The sequence below is a fragment of the Nestor notabilis genome, unplaced genomic scaffold (genome assembly GCF_000696875.1).
Source record: "Nestor notabilis isolate BGI_N333 unplaced genomic scaffold, ASM69687v1 scaffold2027, whole genome shotgun sequence".
Classification (NCBI taxonomy): domain Eukaryota; kingdom Metazoa; phylum Chordata; class Aves; order Psittaciformes; family Psittacidae; genus Nestor; species Nestor notabilis.
Genome location: NW_009937707.1, coordinates 122425 through 141057, shown reverse-complemented (window position 1 = coordinate 141057; position 18633 = coordinate 122425). Strand labels below are relative to the sequence as shown.

Sequence of the window (18633 nt, the reverse complement as noted above, 5' to 3'; positions counted from 1 at the left end):
TAGTAATATATCCTTTCCCCCTTTTTTAAGAACTAATTTTAAAGGACTATCAAAAATATACATGGGTAAATCATGTGTCCTTTTGTGAATGTAGTTTAGCTTTCAGACTATGTGTGTCAGAGGAAGAAGTTGTCTCAGTGGAAAAAGAGAACACTTTCATCGAAAGATGGCATGACTGTCCTTGCATGACTGTTGTCTAGTTCATTGATCTGACTTTCTTAAGTTCAAAATTTACACATCTGAGAATCCTTCTGCACCTCACAATATGAAAACCTTCAAAGACTAAGTTGATATTTGCTTCATGGGTTTAAACCTCTCAGCATGAACAGCATTTCATGGGAGTGTGGGGGAGAACAGAGGCTGATTCTTTCTAACAGCAATGAATCTGCCTCATGGTTCGGCATTGAAACTTTTGGACTTTGGGAAAGTTCAAAATGAAACTCACCTGCTCAGGTTCTTCCACCAAATAAAAATTAATGCTATGTTTCAGAACAGTGCTAGAAACTGATATGAGAAGAGCTTGCTCTGTTAATGGTCATTATTTGATTCTTCCTAACTCTGTTCATTTGTTAAAAAGAGATGAAATTTGATTAAGATTCAGTCTCAACCTATCTGTAATTTACATAGAGGTTCTAGCAAACTTTACTAATATGCAGAGTTCGCAGTAATGGTCCATTTTTTCCTGTAGGTTTCTCTGCTTGGCTTTCATCCTGGCTGTTAGGTAAAATTAAGGCCCAGAAAATCGGATTATTACATCCCAAGGGGCTGGACTGATAAGCAGCACATGATTGTTGATCTGCTTGCTACCCAGTGTTGGTGATGTTTGAGGTGCTGCTAGATGCAAAGCCAATTTGTTAACAATTAGTGCTCATTAGAATCATTTCCTGTTATCAATTTTAAATGTTTGACGAAGCACTTTTAGGAAATTGCACCCAAAAAAAAAAAAATTAGTAGCTGTACATCAATGCTTAGTAATTACAACTCTTTAGGGCCTAGTGTCAATCTTAACTAACTGGTTTCATTGGTTTCAAAGTAATTATTTCTGCTTTGGACCCCACCTGCTATCCCTTCCAGATTAAAGATGCATTGGAACAAGGGCATAGTTCTTGATTAGCAGAGTTGCTGAGAAAGGAATGATAAAACAAAAGCAACTTTTTTATTTTCTGTCTTGGTTTGTCATGGCTAGGGCTTTTTATCTTGCGTTAACTACCAGTGGATTACATGATATACGATATAGGAATTAATGTCAGCCTCGAATTAAGTGTGATTTCCATTGGCCTTAGCATTTAACATGTGGGTTTAATTTTAAATGCATCCATGCCTTTATACACACACTGAGAATTGTGGAGCCATTAAAATCAAATTTAAAAATGGTAAATTTAGATATAATGGCATGTTATAATAAAAGCTTTGATATCTAGGAGTTGAAGAGGATATCTGTTGAGTTTCTTAGGAATTTGGGCTATAATTACTATTAATCTGTTTTACATGCCAGAAGATATTTGAATGCAAGATTATTTAATAAAGAGCACGATGTGTGTATATATATGTAAAAAGCACCAGATCAGGCACACGTGCATTTCCGCATACACTGGATATGTATGATGAGTTGTTATAGACTCATGCCTTTTATGAGTACACTGGAATTTTGGCTAAATTTGGCAGTGTCAAAGGTGACGCTAGCTATATAGCCATTTGAGTTAATTCTCTCTCCTTCCTTCTTTGCCTTAAATTTTTAGCAACATCAGCTTAGGTTTCACAAGCACTCTCCTGAAATGCTTGCAAACATTTAAAATGTATTCTGTGATCCCTGTTGCACAAGGTGGAGACCTAACATAAGACTTGACTTGTGCCTTTCCCACCCCCATTCATGAATTAGTCTCACAATTACTGTAAAAATTAAGGCGAGTGTGGGTGAAATACGTGAGGCTAAGTCCCTCTAACCTTAATAAACAGAGATGGTATTGACATAAGTGAATTTTGTTTAACCACAGTACATTTGCTTCTTAATTAGTGAATATTCATCTGTCATCATCAGCAGCTATGACACCCCTCCCTGCTAACACGTTCTGTCATAAATAATCAATGAGAGGCTATTAATATTCATGAGTGAGAATCTGTGTAGTCATGTGCACTGATGCAGAGACAGGGGGAGTGTTGCCATGAACTGAGTCGAAACTCTGTGTGTGTATACGTGAGTGTAAGATAGTTAGGGAAAGGGAAGAAGAGCATGCTGCTACACATTGCCCTGCCTTGTGCTTCCAGCTAACAGTGGTGTGCCTGTGTTTCGGAGCTGGAGTGACTGATGAAAAACAGTAGTCAAGTCTGGAGGGTGATTCCCTGTCAGTGCATTTGCCTTTCAGTGCTGGGGAAATTAGAAGCTTTGCTCTTGTGTTGCTTATTAGGATGGGCTGCAATCTGTGCACTTTTCAGAAGAGAGAGGAGCACTACAAACTGCTCTATGAAGTTTCACAGGTGAGTGCAGAGGATATTACCAGCATCTCCAGAGTAAAAATGTGTGTTCTTTACAGAGAGTAAGTAGAAATGCTTTTGTTTTGCTTTGCCTTTTTCTTTTCCTTTGCAAAATTGCTAGCTAAGTTGTTGTTGGGGGATTTGGTAATTATTAGTATTTTGGGTGCCTGTTGTTTCTGCTCGTTTGCCACTCCCCCTTCAGATGACTTCCTGTGGGATTCTTTTAACATTTTTGTGCATCTTCTGCCAAGATGTCAGTCATATAGCAGCAGTCTCACTGAACCGTATCAGTGATGTTTTAAGGGAGCTCTTGGCTTTGGTAGTAAGACTGATTTCAGATAAGTTGCCCTGCTGCCTCTGAAAGCATTAGGTCTGTGATCTCAGGTATTTCTAACTTAAGGAGCAAAGTTTTTATGGAATGTCTGTGCTGGCCAAAAAGCATGTTAAATTTTCAGATTAATTAATTAAAACTGAAATTATGCTGAAATGTGCTTGTTATGTTTAAACAGATACTGAGTACAACAGGGTTTCCATGGGTGAGGTATGCTGCTTGTTCTTTCACTGTGTGTCTGTTATTTCTATTTACTACTAGACAAAGATCTTAATCCCATCTAGGTATTTTGGTGTCTCTTTCAGCATCATAACAGTGTGAGCAGCAGTGTAGCAGTGTGCTGCTGATATGTTCCCAGCTCCTTCAGTATAAGATGAGAAAAGACGAAACAGGCACTTACAATAATAGCCCATAATTTTTGCTCAGATCCTATTGAATCAGTATTTGATTTGCAGCTTTTTGTTTGTTTTTTCCTCTTGGCACAGCAGACCCTCGCATACTAAAGTTTAGTGCCTTTCAGCATCTGTTCTCTCCCTCTCTGTAATTTGTCCTGGCTTTGACACATTGCCGTTGACGGAGGCTGAACACTTGCAGTTTTGGACTGCGTTGCTGCTGACAGGCAGCACGGAGGAGAGAAAACAGTTTACGGTGTTGGTGGTCTATTGGCACAGCAGCAGCTAAGTGCCCACTGCCGACTGGTTCCCTCCGAGTTCCTCCTGACGTGATTCATTTCACAGTGGGCTAATTACAAAGTGGATTCTCTACACATGAAGCAGCCTCCTCAGCTGTGGTGTTAATGCACATTTTCATGGTAATGTGATCAGAGCCTCATTAGCCAGTTTCCAAAATGATCCTCTGCATTAATTAAATATAAAAATGACACTTTTTATCACCATAGAGAGGAAGAAGAAGATTAACATTGTTAATTACTACTGGGGGGCAATACCTCTGCATCATTTCTTACCACAGAACAGCAGGCATATGCAATCCTAAAAGAGCGTCCGTCTGCAGGTAACCTGCCCATTGCCTTGCCTGGTGAAGATGGTCTCTAGGTGGAACACTTCCCTTTAGTTTAATATTTAGCTGTAATCCCATCATCATGTTTTCTTACAGCAATAGCACAGGGAAAAGCATAGCAGCAGATTTCCTTCTCCTCCCTTTCCCCCTCCCCAGCTCTGGATTGCCAAACTGATCTGAAACTGTAAAATGGAGAGTGGAGTAGATCAGTGACTGCTTTTCTGTGCCAGGGAAGAAATGCAGGTTGTGCTGTGAAAGGGATTAGACATTTTTTTAAAGGGTTGCATGTGTGTAGTGAAAAAAGAGGCTGTGCCTGGTTTAGAGTGAATGCATTTTCAAAGTATTCGTTGCAGTAATGTTGCATAGTAGTAAACGCTATTGAAATGATCAGCACACCCAAAGGTGGGAGGTTTAGGAGATTCTAGAGAAATTCTTCCCTTTATCTGTTATCTTCTCTGCTGTTGAGTTGGAGTGTCTGTGGATGTGAACAACCAAAATGAACTAATGCTTTCACTTTACTCTGGTGCTTGCCAGATAAAGTGTAATCCTTGGGAGGATCTGAGAGAGTTTCCTTGGGGAGTTGAAATGCAGTGAGCCTGGTGCTGCATCTTGTGCTGTTCAGGAAATGTCACTGATAAGGTACAGAAGGAGAGCAGAGAAATGACTTACTGTGCTCACTGCCAGATCCTGTGTTCATCTGTAAACTCATTCCTATCTTTGTTTCAGTGTATGCAGGTCAGAGCCCAAAGGATACCGAGCATATTTTTAACCAGGTGCTGCAGTAGAGATCAGGTAGTATCTCGCACCATTACTGCTTCTGTGTACAACACTGTTTTGCTGCTATGGGGAGAAGCAGCAGTAGAAGATGATAAATTAAATGAAGCCAAGGCAGGCATTACTACTTGATTTGCAAATCCCTTTTTAACTCTCCAGTCCTGTAATTCCTACACCACAGCCTTGGCTCTTTCATCTGCATGATTTCTGGAGAGCCTGGGACAAGTTAGCCTGTCAGGGACATGAACTGACTGAGGATGAGCTGTGGCTCACTAGCATATGTGGATCAGATAGATTAATTTATATTCATATGAAGAAGCAATTCAGCCTCATCGCTCACCTTTCCTGTGCTGGGCTACCTGGTACTGTGAGTGGCCTGTGCACTCCTGTACTTAAAAACGCAGTAAACAAAGGAAAGTGTGTTTACAGAAGAAAACCATGCAAGTGCTTACAGCAAGGCATGTTTTCTGCTACTGTTTGTAGTAAGGTCAGATTAAGCATCAGAGAGCTTTTTATTGTAGAGCTGCTGGGAAATGAAGATGTCATTAGAATATGTATAATTCCTTGCTCTGCCCCCCACCCCTTTCCTGCAGGCTCATTTGCCTTTCACTGAGATAGCAGTTCAGAGACCACAGAGGCCCTCTCGAAAACCAGCATTTGCCTGTGTGATGGATACTTTCATTTGGAAAACTGGGTCTTGCGTGTGCAGGTTGGGGTTAAAACAAAAAGTGACATAGTCATGTTTTAAGAATGAAAGTTTTTGAGATACCACTACACACTGTTGAAGGACGCTTATGCTTCCAAGTGCCTCTTCACCTGTCTTCAGGATGTGAGGATGGCTCAGCTTCTTCACTTCACCATAAGAAGGTATCAGGAGTAGGACTCCCCCTCCCCTCAAGTCCTCTTCTTCATATGTCTACCAGTGGAGAAATGGAAGATGTCTCAATTTGAAATTTATGGCCCTACATGCTAGTTCGTGGGCACTTTATGATTATTATTATTTCCTGTGTGCTGAATAAGCAGGATTGAGCTAATGAGTGTGCATCCAGGAAGTCTAAGTCAAATCACTTAAAGAAGATAGGACATGGCGTGTGCTCTTGTCCATTAGGAGCAGACCTCTGCTGTTCTTAGCTGATTTTCTCTTGCCCTGCTGGGGTAAAAGAAGTGAGTTTAAGTGATTTGTTAGCTGCATGATGAGAACTCTTCCCATTTAGGGGAAAGGGTAAAAGAAATATGGCAAGGATTGGAGGGAATGAAACGGAAATGCTATCTGGTCCGTCATCAGCAGTGATCTTCAGTAGCCTTGTGTGAGACTCACGGAAATGAAATCTTTTCACAGAATTCTGTGGATATCATATGGAAATCATTTCTGTTTGCTAGATTTTTTATGCTTTGTTTTAAAACTATGTTGTTAACCCAGGGAAAAAGAGGGGAAGGAGAGAGAGAACACAGTACTTTTGGAGGTCAACCATAGACCAATATGAACTTCTTTTTTGAGTTACAAGTTAAGAACCAGTCCTGGTTCAGGTGACCTCAGATTTTAAAGGAGAAAGGAGAAGAGCTAGAAGGGAAAACAGAGGCAGTCTGGGATGGCTCACAAAGACAGTGGTAGAGCTGGGATTAAAATTAGAAGGTTGCATATTTATATTTTATGTTTGACCTGAGATGATACTAGAGCCTGCTTGCAGCGTTTTTAAATCCTCTGAAGACTGATTATGCAGTTTGCTTCTCATGTTGGTTTCCATAATTAGCATAAAGCTCAAATTTTCACCAGTTTAGAGTTCTGATTTTATGTTCATTTTGATATCCCTTGGGCTAATTGAAGTACTGAGTTTTAGTGGTACACATCTTCAAATTCAAAGATGTACACAAGAGAGACATCAAGCCTGCCCACTGAAACAGCAGAAGCACTTCTGTATTTTTCAGGAAATGCTGGTACATCTGGCATTAGAATAGAGAAAGAAGACTGGGGAGCAAGCAGTGTTTCTTGTCACTGGGACCTGCCTTCTCTGGTCTTGATGAAGTTTGGGTTTATTCATAGGGTTAAATAGACTAGTGTATGTGATCCTTATTTTCCTTCTGAGCCAACCTCCAGCCAGTTGTATTCATTTTTGTACTTCATGACCTGTGAGTTATTTACATTACAACTCCTCAGTGTGGTGTTTGGCATTAGCTCTCAGTCTTCTGGAGGTAATTGCTGGCAGTTTTTGTGTCCCCTTTGTTTGCTCCTCACAAATTCCAGCAACAATGGGAAAGTATTGTCTTGTGCTGCATCAACACGAACACATTTTTGGGTCCATTTATATTTAAGTTCTATTTTAATAGAAATTCTGTAGCAGGATACTTTTACCTCTGGAGAATATGAAAGGAGAAAATTCTAAATTTAATTGTCTGGAAATAGCCAAATAGTTGAATGAAATCAGTAGCAAAAGTAGATCTGGTTTTACTGCATTTTCTAACTTTTCCTTCTTGCTTTTCTCTAAATTTTTAAACAAAACAACTGAAACCCCACTGACTGATTCTTATTTTTTCTGAGCAACTCTTCTGAATGCTGATTTGTCTGTTTGAGAAGTTCAAAAATAAATTTTGAGGTGCTGAAGGATTCAGCAAACTTGTAGGAGTTCTGTTTCCTCTCAGCTTAACTGAACAATTTTAGACTCTACCCTATGTAATTCCCCTCAAAACTGCACTGTCTCAGTACAGCAGTGTACTTAAGGTAAAAATGTAATCAAGTAAAGCTTGTCATACATTTCTACCCATGTCCTAGAAACTTGCTTGGAACTTCCTTATCTGAACCAAAAAGACTTTAAAAACTGAGTTCATAGAAGTTGACTTCTCCTACAGGTAAGAGGTGTTCTTTGTGGTTAGCAGTTGCAGCTGTACTGTTTCTTCTGTTTCCTTGCTTATTTGCTTTACACTGGTAATTGAGCAGTATTCATCTAAGTAACTAATCCCATTGCCATGTTTCTGCAGGATGTACTCAAAAGAGATACTAGTGGTGTGGCATTGCTAACAACTGAGCACTTGCTCCTGGTGGAGAAGCTCACCATCCCACACTGAATACTGGTCCAAGGAACTAGAGAGTTTTGACTGTACAGCAGTAACCATCCCCAAAGGCCTGGGCACTCATACCTCAGCTCTGTGCTTTGCATCACCACATGCCAATTGCTTACATCTTACATCTGAAATGCAGCCTCTTGGCTGGATTTAGGCTCTCTCCACAGAGCTGTGTTTAGGTATGAAGGCTCCTTGAGGAGTCCTGGAAGATTGTGCCATGGGGATTTGGGTTTGGGGACATGTACACTGCTTAAAATAACCAGTGCTGGCCACCTGGATGGATGGTGTCTGTTGAGAAGGCACCCGTATATACAACTAGACATGTAAGGGAGCCATCTGATTTTCTAGAAACCTAAACCTGTTATCAGGATTTCTGGGATTGTTCTTTTGCACGTGACACCTGAAGTATCTACATGCTATTTTGGATCTCACACCAACTACCTTTGATAAAACACTTTTTTTTTCTGAAAAAATTCAGGAAAATCTGAAGTGTTGCCACTGACTTCAGAAGGGCCAGGCTTTCATTTTCTGTCCTTGTTTACATATAGATCCTGTGCATGCCTCAAGAGGAAAGATAAAGTCCTTAGGTAAGAAAGCAGACAATAGTATGTGAGACAAAAATTCAGGGGGATGGGTACAACAAAGGCAGCTATAAAAAGCCACACCGAGATTATACCAATAATCTGTGGGGATATGCAATGCCATGAACAAAATAATAATAAAAAAAAAGTGGTTGAGGTACTGAATAGCACGATTTCTCTGTCGTTTTGCTGTTTCTTGCCTCTTGAATTTAACAATGGGGATTAAGGATTCTTCTAATGATCAGATTTTTAGATGTTTTTTTACAGAGCTATCCTTTCTTGAGGCTTGCTTCCTGATGTGATTTGGTATGGATATAATCCTCAGGCCTAAGGCAAAACATATCTTTATGTAGAGTCTTACGCATCAGTGATGTGATGAAGCCAATTTTGCTACCTTGAGCATTCACAGAGTAACTGCCAAAGAAGCATATTTTAGGTGTTCGGTAGTTTTCTTTTGTGGTTCATTGAAGGGGAGGGACATTAAAATGTCAGCCAAATAGTCTGCCAAGTGTAAGTAAGTTAAGGGTCAGCTGCAATAGGTTGTTTCACAAGTTTTCTCCCAAGAGCCAAGAGTTTACTGGAGACAGGTACAGCAGGGCTTGGTGATAACCAGCAGTTCTTCCACCCCTAGGGGTTTCGTGAGGTCTCATAAAAATAATTTACAAAAAAGAAGCTGAAAAGTGCTTGGAGATTTGGCTTTAAGGCTGTTCAACTTCAGAGTTTGTTTGACCTGTTATTTTAAAGGATATGAACTGTTTGTAAAAGTACCTGGTTTTTTGTTTACCCCTTAACTTTGAACCCACTGGCTGATTTCACCCACAAAGGCTTTTCTCATCTTCTAGGTTCAAGCAAGGTTTTGGTGATAGTGTCAGGTAGATTTGTTTTTTTTCCAAGTGCAAGAGGATTTCCTAGATTGCAAACATCGCCTCAAAACATGAAAGAATTTAAAAATCTGGATGCAGATTATTCTTTATACACTTACTTTGTGTTTCTCAGTGGTATCAGTGAAGATAGTTACTTGCTATTTTGTGTGTAATAAGCTTGTCATTTGTTTTACTTTGCTCAATAATTGTAACACAAATGAGTCTGTTGAGAAAGGATATTAGATCAGTAACTGTTCAAATGTTATCTATACTTTTTTTATACTCAAGTATTTCACAAATACTTTCATGCCAGGGACTGAACTTTGAAATGGAATTGTAGTGCCTTTATGTAACACACTGCAAACTCTCTTTTACAGTTTTTTGTATTTTAGTTTGAAATAGCGGTGTGGACAGGCAGAGAACAGTATGGGTATTTGGCCATTTTCACATAACAGGATGATGGAAACTTGCATGATCCCCGTTGTTGCAGGTTTTTATTGCTTCATTTTGAGGAAGTTAGGAAACTCTACATATCCTTCTGTCAGGTCATAATAATTCATTCCTTTTCCTCCAGGATGAAAGTTGGGGTTGGGTTGGGTTGGGTTGGATTGGTTTGGTTTGGTTTGGTTTTAACCAAGAGAAGCAAACCCCAAGAATCAGCAAAGTGGAGCAGAACATTCATTTTCCTTTGTTTTGTGGTCTGATTGTGTACAATAGCAGTTTATTCCCTGGAAGTTTTGGCCATGAAGTTTGACCTCTAAACCAATATAGGCATGGCAGAGTCAGTAATCTTACAAACTATCACATCATACATAGAATTCCCATGTTTTATGTTTATTAATGTCAGAGTTGAACCTGAGAGGACTCAATTTGGAGAAGTCCACAAATGTCTTTAATTTGTATAAATACAACTTAGGTTTTGTATTCTTCACCCAGATGGAGATTTTTTTTCTGGTTTGTTTCATATCTCTTAGCATTTTGGGGGGTAGTTTTTTGGAGTTTTTTCCTAGCTCCTGCAGTCACACTGATTTGAAAGAACCCTTTCGTTAAAAGTAGCCTCACTTACAATTAGTGTGAAAAGTTTGAAAATACCAATCAGGTTTAGTTTACGCTTAAGGAAATTTGAAAGGAATTGGAATGAACATGAAAGGTAATGTTTATAAACAGTCTAAATTCTTGAGGGTTTGGTATTCTTCTCATGTCTAGGGTAGGCATCATTGCTTGAGACATGAGGCTGAGACCTCATGTGGAGTTTGCAGATGTGCATGGCCCTAAGGAGAGAGAAAAAGTTTGGCTTGGGATTTCAGGGTTTGTCCACAGACGTCAGTGCCAACAAGAGCCAGCCATGGCTGCATCAGCACGTCATGGCACGCTTGAGACCCTGGCTGGATTCTGGGTAGGGTTGCAGGTTCTACCCCTGCATCTGTAGACATGCCTTCAGGGTCCTGCTTGCAAGTGTCAGTGCAGCTTCTGTGTCCATGTGCAGCAAACTGGTGCAGCTCCTGAGAAAGAACCATAAGCTTACTAGGTGTTCAGTTTCTGTCTGATGTCAGAAAGATAAGGAACTGCAGTGCCAGGACCCATGTCCTGAGGACCAAGAGAAGCATGGGAATGGGTGAACTTTGCTAAGTCCTTATGAGGACTGAGCAGTTGAAATACTCAGAGAAAAGGATTATCTTTGGTTATCTGTAATATAACAAAACAGTTCACTGACCCATTTAATATGTTTGATTGTATTTATAATGTGCTTTTTTGCATATTATACTGATGGATTTGCAGGGAAAGCTGCTCAGGGAATAATCATTATTCAGGCCTTTGACTTCCTCATGGCTAGAGTGTGAAATACTCAGATTATTCATGATATACATGAGCATATGAACTGTCAGCTCAAAACAAGTCTTAATGGCAAGAAAAGATGGAAGAAGGGGTCAATTATTAGTTGAAGTTCAGCACTTGGAATGCTTTCTCAGAGGTCAGGATTACTAAAAGTGGGGGTGGCATCTCTCATTTCAATATGGTTTTATGCATTTTCTTTAATTTAATTTGTCACATACACTACTATTACATTCAGAAAGAACATAGACCTGTAAGTTTATAAATGGGGAATTCCAGAAGGTGTGTGTGCTGTCTACATTGTTTTTAACTGAGGAATATAATTCCCTCAAAATCAAAATGCTTCATAGAAAACACAGGAAAGAAATTTCCAGAAATGTCGGAGTATTATTTATCATCAGAGTATGATATTTAGGTTGATTAACTTATGAAATATACTCAGTAGTTTTTAAAATGGTTTGTTACTTCATATATTGTGAAATTTGGAAGCCAGAAATGAGTCAAGTGTTCTTTTATCTTAAAATATTTTGCTCTTTCCAGAGTTGTGTGTACTTTTTGTGAAATCTCAAACCACCTCCTGACATGGAATTTCCACTCTCTATGAATTTCCCATTCTGAGATACATGGGTAACTCCTCCTGTGTATAATCTTCTTTACCAGCATACGCTTCTTGTAGAGATTTTGTCGGGGAGCAATCTCATATCTTGTGGTAAAGAAGGGAAGTATATATAGTATACAACATAATATATATGTTTATGTTAACAGCTTCCAACTTTGTACTTGTTAGAAAACAGATACATCACTTCTACAGTGTATCTTGTGATACCAGAGAGAGACATTGCCTTGTTTAAGAGAATTTGCCAAAAGCTGGCTTTTTGCTTTCTGGATATCTCATGCTGCTGGTCGAGTGACTGTGGCATATTAAGGTGTAGGGCATTTAGCATGACAGCGGGACTTGGAGGTCTGGCTCTAATTCCTTCTCTTGTGGGTATATTTTAAGAGGTCATGGTTTCTCTTTTCCTTTTCTGGTATAAAGTTCTGTATTATTTAAAGCTTTAAAGATTAACTGTAGAGATCTCAGCAAATAGCTAATGAAGAAACTGGAATAGTATTGTCTGATAATGATGACGGTGATAACAATAAGCACCGTTAAATGCTAGATCGATCCACTTAGCAATTACTGGTAAAGTTATAACACAAGTGGATCGTTACAGTAGAGCATAGACCTTCCTGTGTTTCCCAGCAGCTCTGGGGTCCCGTGCTTCCTCAAGCCCAGAAAGGGTTTGATTCAGTTTTAGATTACTGTTTTTACCCTCGCTGTACGCTAAAGGTCAGTTTTGACTTTGCAATTTCCTCAGAACCTTGTCTCTGATAACTGATGGGACATGTTGCTTTTTAATTCTAAATATTAATTTATTGGTATTGCTTTCTTCAGGTGATAATAACAATGGGGGATTTTTGCTACTTGTTCATCAGTAGTGAAGTCCTGTTGCTGTCAATAAGTTCAGCATAGGTATAAAATCTCCTCAGTCCTTTGAGCATAATATATTTCAAATCTCAGGTGTGAATCTTACTAAACCATTTAAAACCTTCTCAATTAAGTAGTTTTAAGTTCTTAATACAGGAGATGATTGGTTTCGTTTGTCTCCAAATGACCTCTTTCTCCCCAGATTTACGTATTTCCTTGAATTAAAAATGTCATTTGATCATGTTCAGTAGGAGAATGTCTTTGAAAGTCTGACCTGTGGGAACATGATGAATAGTGACAGGAGAAGGATTTTTCCCAGTGAGGATACCAAATCATGTAGCCCTGTAGTTTCACTTAGTAAATATTGTCCAGCCTCTATTGTTGAACCCTAAGCTGCCAGTGTCACTTTGTCAGGATGTTTTCTGTCCTGTGACTAGTAGCTTCAAATGTACTCATCCATCTTCTTGTCCCATTACATTTCATGTGACTGATGTTCTGCACCCATTAAAATTGATGGGAAAGAACAAAGAGAAGAAAAATGTGCCCTTCAACTGATTATGCCTTTGAAAGAGCAAATGAGACTCTACTGCTATATAGAGTAAATTGAACAGTTATTTCTGGTTTTAACTATATTACTTAATTTTTATTAATCCTTATTAGCAGTAGATCCATTATTTTATTATTTTGTTATTATATTGAGAGCAGTAAGTTTATGTCAATATTTTCTCCTTTAATCTTGTGACAATAAGTGAATATACAGACTGTCTTAGATATATCAGCTGCCTCTGGTAATCTTGCCTATGAGATATTGCTAGCATGCCTGAATACCCTCTCAGGGATGGATGGAGGCATGTTTGACAAGCCCAGGCCTTTCCTCTGTGGAAGGACTCACAAGCTTTTTATTGGCCACAGCTGTGAGGTGGGAGAGCACTTCTGTGGGATGTCACAAGGTTCTGCTTGATGATGAGTGCTTGCTCACCTTATGCTGAAATCTTCAGGGCAAGTAAGTGGAGACTAGAAATACAGGAGCCTTTGTAGTATTGGCTTTATCTTTATTTCATGGATACAGCTGGCTTCCCAAAGTGCTAGTCCAATGTTTCAGAGTTAGATGAGGGCCATTAGCCAGCTAACTGGAAAGGATAGATGTCATATTCACTGTCAATCAAAGACAAAACACAGAGGAAAATCCAAAGGGAAGGCTCTTGAGTGATCGGTAGGTCTGATTATTTATAGTTTATGTGACAGCCTTCTCAATACAGCAGCCAACCATTCTTTCCCGTTTGTGCATAGTAATGAGTTTGTCATTTCTTTTGTTTTCAAATCTGAGCTTTGACCATGGGCACTTGCTATCCCCAAAATGCAACATACGCAGGCACCTTTAGGCTGCCTGATGTTCTTGTAGAGACTTCAGCAAATGTTGAATGCAGCTGTTCACTTCCCTATTGGTACTAGTATGCATTAAGTGCATGTAAAGTTCAAATATGTTATGGATTTGTAAAATTTTGTGGTGGGATTTTGGGTTTCTTAGACTTTGTCTCTAAGTTAATACTTTATCTTGGCAATTCAGGCTTTGTTGGTGCTCTGTCTGAAGTTCCCAAAGTGTGTTTGGCTTGGGGCCTAGGAAATGCTGTAGAGAGCTCTGAGTCTTGAATTCCTATGCCATTATCTGTAATGATTTGAGATTGCTGATAGGCTTCAAGGCCTGTTTCTTTGTCCAACATTTTTTTCAAGCTGGAGAGTGTACTGTGAAGTGGATAATATTCTTATGTTGGCAGTGCATTCACTTGGGTGATTATTTATCCATATTTTAAAGACAATTGCTCACATCTATAATTTGTGAAGAGGAGCTTGATTAAGACTAAAATAGGCAAATAAGACTTTAAGAACCTTAATTCTGTATAAGCTCTCCTGCTCTCTTTAGTTGCTTACTTGGCCTCCAGCTGAGAATGGATTCATTATTGTAAAGGAACATTCCTACAGATAAATAACTCCTGAAATGAGTGGAAGGTAGGCAAAAATGCAGTGAACCCGAACCTTTAGCCAGGTCCTACTTATGCAGGTCAGCTCTGGACTATTCAAGCACATTGTCACCCTTAATATTAGAGGCACTTGAACAAGTAACCCCAGTGTAACCAGGAGCAGCGGTATATTGCTACTCTTTTGCACTGTGCTAAAACTACTTGGGGGAAAAGGCACTGGTGGCAGAAGGCAGCAGCACAAAAGTATGCAAGAGAAAGATGATGCTTTGAAATTTGCACCCCTGCAATGGTTATTCTTTCCCATGCATATGTCTTCAGTGGCCTATGAAGAAGCTGGGAATTGGGATAGAAAACCTGGCTTACCGTTCTTGATTGCAGTGACTACAGCAGCTGCTGGAAATAGGTCCCAATGAATAAATTCTGTTGCAAAGAAAACCACTTCTTAGCACAGTATTCAGAAAGGTCATCATTCAAATAATAGTGCTGTTAATTTCTAGCATGACTTGAGAAGGGATAGATCTTAACCTCCCAACTCCCCGCACCTCAGGAGATTTTTGTTGGAAGCTACTCTGGGCCTTGAGTTACAGAATTTCAGAAAAGCTGTTGTTCTCATGCTTTGGATTTGGAAGACATTGATAATTGTCTAGCTTTTTGTTATAGTGAGGAAAATCTGAATGCAAGAAGAGAAATGAGAAATTTGGATTTACTTTTATTGCAGAGGTACACTGTACATCACTGACAGAATATTTACTCCTGTCTCATTCTTCTAATTTGATTCTCTGACTACCATATCAGTCTCTGTTCATTGTCAAAACAAAATTATAAAGTATCGTTAAGTGTTGCTGCTTGCACCTCAGCAACAACTGAAAGATGGGAAGAATGGAAGATTTGAGCTATTCTATAAGATTTATTTGCAAGTTGTCCACAATGAAATATGTTGTGAGATGACTCTTCAAGCTATTTCAACCAAAAGGTCTTTTATGGTTCTTATTTTACTTCCTCTATATATATGTATGTTATGGCTGTATTCAGTAGTAGAAAGTATTGAATTCTGACTGACTAGCTTTCTTTACATTCCACAGCACATGTATAGTCATTTGAAAAATACAAATCGAACAGGCATTACTAATATGAACAACAATGTGGAGTAAAACTTCACTGGCCACAGTTAAAGTCATGCAAATATTGTTCAAGTGGTAGGCTGGGTTTTTCTCTAGCAGATGGTTGTGTCTTTTACCTTGTGTCCTGGGTTCAGCTACAGCAGTCATTTTTTCTCCTTCTTAGTAGCTGGTGCAGTGCTGTGTTTTTGACTTTCAGTCTGGGAACAATGCTGATAACACCGATGTTTTTAGTTGTTGCTAAGTAATGTTTACTCTGACCAAGGACTTTCTCAGTCTCATGCTTTGCCAGAGAGGAGGGGAAGCCAGGAGGAAGCAGAGGCAGGACACCTGACCCAAACTGGCCAAAGGGGTATTCCATACCACAGCACGTCATGCCCAGTATAGAAACTGGGGGGAGTTACCTGGAAGGCCCAGATCGCTGCTCGGGTCGGGCTGGGTATCGGTCGGCGGGTGGTGAGCGGTTGTGTCCTTTTCCCTTGTTATTCCTCTTATCATTATTACTGGTAGCAGTAGTGGTTTGTATTATACCTTAGTTACTGGAGAGCTGTTATCTCAACTCGTGGGAGTTACATTCCTTTGATTCTCCTCCCCATCCCTCCGGGAGCGGGGGGAGGAAGGAAAAGGGGGGGAGTGAGCGAGCGACTGCGTGGTTCCAAGTTGCCGGCTGGGTTTAAACCACGACACCTTGCTATTAAAGAAGCAAATACAGTGTTGCACCAGGGAAGTTCGCCAGGCTTCCTTGTGCTGGCATAGTTTTTGTTTAGCCCATGCGAAAGGAAGAGAGGTTTGCTCTGGACTCTGATGGGCGGGATGTGCCACTAGTTGCAGTAATGTCAGGGAGCTCTCAGAGTTTTTCTTACAGGATCTGAGGATGATCCATAAGCAAGCTAGTCTTATGGTTGCATTTGTAGAATAGGGCTGTTTTGGTCATTGCTTTCCAGGTTAGGTAACTTTCAGGTTCTGTAAGTTTCTATTTGTTAATTCAGGCATCTGTAAAAGTGTGCTTATGGAAAGCAATATTCACAATTAAACCTTTCAGTAAGGACTTTTCTATACTTCAAGTGCAATGGAGGTTTGCATTTACAGCAGGAGAAAGTAATAGATTGACATTACATTGGGCTCAATTGGAGAACAGAAGCCAAATTAATCTCTGGAGCATGAATCATCTTTTCCTAGCAAGCTGCTGGAAATACGAGGTACTGTTTGTTTCCTATTCTTAGAAACAGGCCTGTAGTTTTTAATCTATTTAGCATTCACAGAGCACCTGACACACTAAGATCTTTGTTAAGTGCATTATAGGCTGTGTAAATAAATTAGGAAGACAATAATGCATTAGGGATAATCCACTGACTAAAATTACAGAGTGGCATTTTTGCTAGGACCCCTGTGAAAGTAAATTAATGGGAAATCATAGAATCATAGAATAGTTGGGGTTGGAAAGGACCTTAAGATCATCTAGTTCCAACCCCCCTGCCATCGCACTAAACCAAATACTTCAAACCTTTCTGTGAGAAGAGCCCTAATTTATATTTCATTCACAAACAGCTTCTAGAAAATACTATGTGATGCAGATAAAGTCATCAGAACAAGATGATGCTAAAAATTCATAAATATGTTTACACTTGCAAGTGGCAAATGTTACAGCTTTCAGAGCTGAGAGTATATTCAGGAATATTGTCCATATGCCTCTATTGGCTGATAAAGTAATGCAGCTTGTGTTACTCTAAATGAACATTCAGAGACTGGAAACTTGCCGTTGTTTGAGAATTTAGACCTTACTTGCACCTGTCTACAAAGTATAAACTTCTGATTATCTTTTACAAATGTTTTAGGTCCAAGAAGCATTTTCTTAAGTTGCAGATACTTGGCTGTTTACACATTTGCAGCTAAGTAGTTGCAGTAGCTTGGATAGAATGGGCATAACAGAGTTAGATTCTGTTCGTTTTTGTGAACTATTATAAAAGAAACCCAAAATATAGAGATGTGGGTATTTATCTAAGAATGTAAATAATTTTACAGGACAGGAGACTTCAATTAAATACTACTTTTTTATGCCTTGCTTTATGTAACTGATTGATACTGGGGAACTGAGAAAGCAAAGTCCTCCATCACCTATATTCAGGAATGTGGAGAGAAAACTCATTAAATTAACATTAGGTTAAGAAAAATGAAACTTCCGAGTCAATTACAGTTTACTGTTTAGACTGGAACAAAAAAAAAAAGAAAAAAAATGACCTTTGTGAGAGAATATGTGACTTGAACAGGCAGTTCCATATAAAATTGAGAAGTTGCAAATGTCCTGCACTTGAGTGATGGTGTGCATGTGATCTTAGTTCTGCTTCATTAGCCCCTAGTGAATGAGTGGTAAATTTTTCCTATTTATACATCTTCTGTCAGGGGATCATAAACACAGCCTGCCTAGTGCATGTTTTCACTGCAGCCATTTCATTTATATATTTTTTTTTGCAGCTTTGATGAATAGGTTATATTCCATTTGAATAAATTTTTCTTCTTTTCAAATATTCAGATAGGTATTAGCAGTGGTTAATTATGCACTCAGTACCTTTTGTAATAGAACTATCTGTCATTATGGCAAGCTTTTATGTTGTATTTGAGGGATTCAGTCTTCTCAGTAAAATACTGCTTTTGCAGTATGCATGGGAATGATCAATTTTATTTTCTGCTGATTTGATAATTTTCTACTAAAATCTAATCTTCTGCGCTATGGATTTTGTGGCCAATTGAAAGACTTTTCCCTCTGCTAATAGAATATCTAATGCTTCAGCTTTTTACTTTCCATTTCTATAAGCATGCCTTTAGATATGCCTTTAGATTTTTCTGCACTATGATACATTTGCATCTCTTTTTAAGGGTAAGAAATGTGCAGCTAGGTTATGTTTTCTGTGTCATTCATTAATTCAGCATATCTGATATATGGACATTTCTTTTTTCCTGGATGTTGCGCCAGTGGTGATGTTTTTTGTGGAATGTTGGTAAGCCACTGGACATACTACAGATAGGATGAATGTTACATAGGTTGATGGATAGTTTGTTTTACTCTGTCTTTTTTGTACATATGCAAATCACATTGCTGAGCTTGAATAGGTTAAGTTTTGTGTGATCCCGTACCAATATGT

At 39.1% G+C, this 18633-nt stretch overlaps 1 protein-coding gene across 1 annotated transcript in view; it reads left to right on the top strand.

Annotated features, from left to right (window-relative positions):
• The first annotated feature begins 2406 nt into the window (after positions 1-2406).
• PDZRN4 (PDZ domain containing ring finger 4) overlaps positions 2407-18633 on the top strand; it is a 103025-nt gene continuing 86798 nt past the window's right edge. Inside the window, exon 1 of the mRNA XM_010018957.1 lies at positions 2407-2475. Coding sequence (XP_010017259.1) covers positions 2407-2475 — 69 coding nt within the window. The remainder of the gene's footprint in view (positions 2476-18633) is intronic.